This window comes from Alligator sinensis, unplaced genomic scaffold, assembly GCF_000455745.1.
Source record: "Alligator sinensis unplaced genomic scaffold, ASM45574v1 scaffold512_1, whole genome shotgun sequence".
Taxonomy (NCBI): Eukaryota; Metazoa; Chordata; order Crocodylia; family Alligatoridae; genus Alligator; species Alligator sinensis.
The window spans coordinates 529,151-535,832 of NW_005842063.1; the positions used below are offsets into that span (position 1 = coordinate 529,151).

The 6,682-nt window shown below is 50.4% G+C and overlaps 1 protein-coding gene across 3 annotated transcripts in view; it reads right to left on the reverse strand.

The window, feature by feature from the left end:
* P3H1 (prolyl 3-hydroxylase 1) overlaps positions 1–6,682 on the reverse strand; it is a 19,485-nt gene that overhangs the window by 8,141 nt on the left and 4,662 nt on the right. For all 3 annotated transcript variants that reach the window (XM_025203677.1, XM_006023180.3, XM_025203676.1), the window contains exons 3-7: positions 4,972–5,161; positions 4,514–4,645; positions 3,247–3,386; positions 1,903–1,992; positions 1,638–1,690 (exon numbers count right to left, since the gene is read on the reverse strand). In XM_025203677.1, coding sequence (XP_025059462.1) covers positions 1,638–1,690; positions 1,903–1,992; positions 3,247–3,386; positions 4,514–4,645; positions 4,972–5,161 — 605 coding nt within the window. The remainder of the gene's footprint in view (positions 1–1,637; positions 1,691–1,902; positions 1,993–3,246; positions 3,387–4,513; positions 4,646–4,971; positions 5,162–6,682) is intronic.

Sequence of the window (6,682 nt, forward strand, 5' to 3'; positions counted from 1 at the left end):
AGATGCACCTCTGGAGGCATGACAAGGTCTGGCTGGCCTTGCTGGCTGCGGTCTGGTACTGGCGGCTCATGTTCACCTTGGAGTCGATAATGACTCCAAGATCCCTTTCCGCCTCTGTGCTTTCAAGAGGGAAACTCCCCAGCCTGTATGTGTGCTGTGGCTTCCTTCTCCCCAGGTGCAGCACCCTGCACTTGTCTATGTTGAACCCCATCCTATTCTCGTCTGCCCACTTCTGGAGTCTGTCTAAATCTAGTTGTAGCCTCTCTCTCCCCTCAAGTGTGTCCACCTCGCCACACATCTTAGTGTCATCAGCAAACTTGGACAGTTCGCATAGAGTTTGTCATCAGCAAACTTGGATTGTTTGTATTGATTATTTCCTCTCCTTGGTCTCTGGTTTTGTAGGTGTTAATCCATGCTCATTAAGTCATTATGTAATAGCTAGGTATTGTGTATTGAGCTGGTCCCCGAGTGAATCGTAATTAATTGGTAACTGGTAACACAGTAGCTTAGCAGCCAGGCCTGCAGTAGTCCCTCACGCCCCCCCAGTGCCTTGAGACAGACACAGTTGCACAAGCACCCATGTCACGAGTTTTGCTTGTCTGCACCTTGAGGTGCAGTTTCCCCCAAACCCCTGCACTTGTCTCCTTGAAACTTGGCAGGCTTTGTGGCCTCACCAGGGGCCACCAGCCCTGCAGTTTTGACCCCCCTGTGGCTTAACACATACATGTGACAGGAGCTTTGCTTTCAAGAATTGTGGATGCAGTTCCCCCCAAACCCCTGTACTGATCTTCTTGAAACTTGGGAGGCTTCGTGGCCTCAGCAGGGGCTACCATCCCTGCAGTTTTGACCCCCACTGTCACTTAACACATACACGTAACACAAGTTTTGCTTTCAGGATTTTGGGGTGGAGTTTCTCTGAACCCTCTGCACCTATCTTCTCGAAACTTGGCATGCATCATGCCCTCAGAAGGGGCTACCATTTCTGCAAGTTTCATCCAAATCAGGCAAGAAATTACAAAGTTATATCCTGTTTCGACCTTCCCCATTATATGCTATGGGTGAAACGTCAAAACGGCAAAAAATTTCAATGGACTGAAATGGAACAGACATTTCGACTCGAAACACAAGTCGAAACAAAACACCGTTCTGTCGAAACGCTGGTCGAAACGAAACGCTTCCATTTCGCACAGCCTTAACACACAGGTACCGGGGGGGGGTAGGTAATGGGTACAAGAGGGCAGGGTTCAACAGTTAGCTACACAGGCTCCTCTCCCTTGAACTGCCCAGGAGCCCCATCAACCCTCAGACAAGCTAGAACAGCATATGCTTTAGCCACAAGCCCAATTTCCTGCCTAGCTGCAGAAGGCAGCCTGGGGGAACCCCAGCAGCCCTGCAGCACTTTGAGCTCTACACAGGAGATCTCAATGGAACAAGTCGACAGGCCAGCTACATGTCTTCTATCCATGGTGGGAGGGTCAAAGGACTTCCCCCTTCAGCGGACTCTAGCCCTTCCTGCCTGTCCTGCAACAGCCAGGTGGTCTGAGGCTTTTACCCAAACTGCCAAGAAGGCTGTTGGGTAAACTGGCCTCCACAAGCAAACGGGCTGCCTTGCAGCTGGCATTGCTGACAGTGCTCACTTTTGCTTCTCTCGCAGTCTCTTTGGTATCACCTCCTCTGGGGTCCACGTATCCTACAGGCAGGAAAGAAACCAGTCACCAGTGATAAGGAGAGACTCAAGGAATCAGTGATGTGCTGTGCCAGCCCCGGACGCACCGCAGTGCTGCTGAAGGGCACTTGACCTGTCACAACTTCTCCCTGGAGCCACTCTCCTCCTCCCCGGGCTATCTACACCTTCCAGTTCTTGCTGCACCTCTAGGTCCAGCCAAGAGAGCCTCTACTCACCGGGTCCACAAACGGAATCCCAAAGACATCGTAGCTAAAGAAGAGCAGCTCCTTCTCCAGCAGACTGCGCTGCCGGTACACCCGGATATTCTGAAAGGGCAGGAGATGGGGACAGGTCTGAGTCTGGAGACTGAGGTGGGGGTGGGAAGCCTGAGCTTGAAACAAGGAGCCAGGGCTAGCAATGAGAGGAGATGGAGGGGATGGAGCTTAAAGGACCATCCTCAGCTCCCCAAGATGTCTATAAACTGACACCATGAGTCTGGGCAATTAGTTCACCAATTCCCGATTACACTCTTCAATGATAACCCAGGGTGTTGATTTATGGGTGCTTAGCTTCCCCGAGCATCCCCTTACCTCTCTTGATCAGTAACCGTTTCTACAAGGCGCTCTCACTTCCTAGCTGTCAGGAGGCAGAGAAGAGACAGGACAGAGAGGTTGGGAGGGAGGAGCACAAGAGGTCAAGGCTGGAATATTTCTGAGTCATCAACAGACGCATCTCTCCCTCCCACCTGCCTGATACATTACTAACAGTCCAGCAGCTTGGCAGACCAGTGACAGAACTAACAAAGAGGATAGGAACTGCCTCAGTGGATCAGATTGGGGTGTCAGGGAAGTAGCTCCAGCTCTCGCACAGAGCATGCAGTGGTGGCAGGTCCGGGTCTGGCACCAGGCTGTGGCAGGGCTGGTGGTCTAGGAGCTAGGCCATGGCAGTGGCAACAGGCAAAGCAGTTGGAGGGCGACTGGGCCAGTGTCAGCTCTTGCTCCCCTTCTGCCACTGATCACCATGTCCACTAAGGTCCAAGCAACCTGGATTCTGCGGCAGGCCACTACCCCCTGGCCATGGCCCCCAACTTTTGGTGGCTCATCAGCAGCCTGGACATGGAGCTCCCAGCCAGCTGTGTATTTGACACCCTGAATTAGATCATGGGACTTTCTAGTTTGTGATCCTGCCTGCAAGTGACCTGGACATCATTCTTCAGAGGAAGGTGTAAAGCTGGACGTGTGCACCACAGCATCCTAATAGGAGATACTCAAAGGCTTATGCCCTAGGTTATGTTCATGCCTAGCCCAGTCGTATTCATTGTCTGGTTTGGACTGAGGTTCAACTAGAAAGCTCCGGTCCAGTTTCCTAGCACAACAGGAACCCTCACAAAAGGAACGAAGGTGATCCATTCCCATGCTGTCCCTCCTGCACGATAATGCACATCGACTGGACACTGAGCCCCTTCTGCCCTAAAAGCTGTGATCCCAGCACCCCAGCAGCTGTTTCACTAGGACTGGGAAACACAAGATGACAACCCAGCTGGCAAAGACCTAGAAGAAGGTTGCCTGAAGGGCACTCACTTCTCGGGGCTGAATTGGTGCAGCCAGATTTTCCCCAAGCACAGCTGTGTAGTAGGCCACGTTCTGATTCATTACTTCATCGTTCGGGAAGAAAAGCAAGTAGGTTTTGGCACACTCAATGGCCTTCTCGTAATTCCCACCTGCAAAAAGAAATCAGCTCATTAAGAGAAGCTTTTTTCTTGCTTCTCTGCTGGATGCTGGCTAGGAGAAGCACAAAGCAGAGCAACCTTATAGATGTTTTCATGCAGAGACAGTCTGATCCAGGAACAGCCACATCCCCGGAATGCAAAGGCCCAGAGCCCAGGCCCTTGTTACCCTAACAACTAAGAGATCATTTGCTCCTGGTCGGCCTGATTCCCGTCACTGAGCTGTGATTTCTGAACCTCACAATTGAGGAGGGAGCAAGAAAAAAGCTACAGGATGTGGCTGGAAACCCACAGCAATGCACGACTTCAATCCAGCCAATAGATGAAACAAGGGGTTGCCTTGCACTCTTCAATGGAAATAATTTATTTGCAGAAATAAAAAGATCATGCTGCTGAACTTGTCTAGTGCCAAAGGCAAACAGAAATTGGCTCTGCAGCTGGAGCTGTCTGCTGAGATGGGAATGGGGGCATTCCTCCCCTTCATTCATCTCTTACTTCTACACAAAGCCAAATAAAAGGCCAAGTCACTCTTCTCCCCATCACTTGCTGAAAGGGAACAGACAACTGCACAGGGGCTGGCAGGCTCATATTCACTGATAACAAATTGGGACAATGGATCAGTAACCCAGATACTATGCTAAGGCATGCAACTGAAAAGCCACCAATGAAATAAATCCCACCACATTTTGTGAAGTTTTGGGATGAGGAATAGTAACTGAGGCTGAGGCCACACATGAAATAATAATAAGAAATTCTTGAGAGCTACCTCATTCTTGAGCAGCATCCATCCCATGCCCTAAATTTATTAATGCAAAGGTTCTGTGGGAAAGAACCAGCGAAGGGTCCTGTAATGCAGGGCTGTATCTTAGTGCATGAATGCAAAGGGTCAGGACTGAAGTTGTCTGTGAGGCTGTACTTATGGCATTTTCTGACTCCCTGACTGCAACATCAGCTGTCTTCTGCTAACATATATGCATTATATATTTTAATATAGAATATGCTATACACTACTGCCTCTTTCTTCTGTCTAGGCATCAATAGAGCTGTGCTGTGGCCAACAATCCCAGAAACGTGACTGGAGGGACCTACCAGCCTGGAAAGGGACAAGAGAAGCCACTTACTGTTGTAATAGGCAAACTGCAGGTAGTTGAAGTGAGATGGAAGGAAATCCTCAATGGGCTTCTCTTGGCCATCCTCGGAAGCCAATTCAGTGACACAGCCTTGTTTACAGCTTAGCACCTGCATGTAGTGATCTGACAGAGAAAGCACATTTAACTGGTCAACAAAGTCTTGAGTCAGAGCAAAGTCTCTTCATTCATGAGAGCCTCAGACAGCAACCGCTTCATTAGAACCTACAAAATAAGCCTGGGAAATTTTAAAAGTTGCATAGGCTCAAGTTTGGCTCCTTCTCTTCAGCCATCGACTCCTCACCTCCAACATGAAATGTCCTGGTAGTCTGTACCAAGTTCAGAAAACCTTCTAAGAGCAAACTGTAGAAGGGAGATTCAGCTGTAGGAGGTTCCAGCAAGAGAGGCTTGTGCTGCACACTAGCTGGCAAAGGGCTGTGTGCTGCACTCACCTGTCATGGCCTGGAAAAGGTCAGCGCTGTATTCCAGGTAATTGTAGCCTTCATAATCATAAGGCCCCTCACAGAGCGCACGGCATTCTGCGTCAGCCACAAAATATTCCTCCAGCGCCTTCTCCAGATGCAGAATGGCTGCGGCTGGCTGCTCCTCCGTGTAGAACCTCACGCCCAAACGGAACTTGGTCTGCAAAAAGCCAGAAAGAAAAGTGAACCCTAAACTTAAGCAGAAACGTTCCAGCCCTGGGGCAGTTTGGCACAATTCCCCCAACTCTCTGACCCTCAAGCCCAGGGACAGCAGGTCATGGCTGCCCATCTTCACAGGGACCTTCAGTAAGAAATGTCTAAGAAGAGAGCAGGCAGAGTCCATGCCAGCCTGCCTATGCCAGGCCACTGAGCTGGGGGGACCGAAGCAGTCTTGACAGCTTCAGTCAATAATGCCTTCAAAGCAACTGAGTAAGGGGGAGAACCTGCTTATCCCAACCCTCGCTACTGGGGAAATCCAAGGAAGAAAAGCTTATTGCGAGTCTGTGCTGTGTGACTTGAGATGAGGTCTGAGCTCTGCAGCGTCGCAGGAACTGCATTGCCACATGCTACAGCCACATGGAGGGATTCTGCCTCCCCTAGACAGGGCCACTTCCCTGACTTCAGAGCACAACTCTCAGTCATGCAGTCAACTCCATCTGGTCACAACTCGAGAGGCCACAAGACCTTTCCCTGACTAGCCTCAAGGCTGGATCCTTTTGGGAGGATCCCTGCACATAGGGACTGTCAGTCACTTTTAGTTAATTGCAATCACCTGGAACTGAGAACAGCTCAGCAGTCTGTGCTATATTCATTAACTCAGAAACAGAAGGCAAAGCCTGCAGGTGGCATTTATGGTATCAAGCTACCACCTCCACTGGCCACACCTGCCCCTTACCTATAAACTGCCAAGACCTGAACAAAGCAACCAGTAGCAGGTAGATCATGCCCGACTATTCTAGTCTGCTTTTACGACCAGGTTACAAAACACCTGGACGCAGGAGTAGGGGTTGATGTTGTATACTTAGACTTCAGGAAGGCCTTCGATACAGTATCCCACCCCATACTGGTGAACAAGTTAAGAGGCTGTGACTTGGATGACTGCACGGTTCAGTGGGTGGCGAATTGGCTAGAGGGGCGTACCCAGAGAGTCATAGCGGATGGGTCGGTATCGACCCGGAAGGGTGTGGGCAGTGGAGTCCTGCAGGGCTTGGTCCTTGGACCGATACTCTTCAATGTCTTCATCAGCGACTTGGACGAGGGAGTGAAGTGTACTCTGTCCAAGTTTGCAGATGACACAAAACTGTGGGGAGAAGTGGACATGCCGGAGGGCAGGGAACAACTATAGGCAGACCTGGACAGGTTGGACAAATGGGCGGAAAACAACAGAATGCAGTTCAACAAGGAGAAATGCAAAGTGCTGCATCTAGGGAGGAAAAATGTCCAGCACACCTACTGCCTAGGGAATGACCTGCTGGGTGGCACGGAAGTGGAAAGAGATCTTGGAGTCCTAGTGGACTCCAAGATGAACATGAGTCGGCGGCGTGATGAAGTCATCAGGAAAGCTAATGGCACTTTATCGTGCATCAGCAGATGCATGACAAACAGATCCAAAGAGGTGATACTTCCCCTCTATCGGGCGCTGGTCAGACCGCAGTTGGAATACTGCGTGTACTTTTGGGCG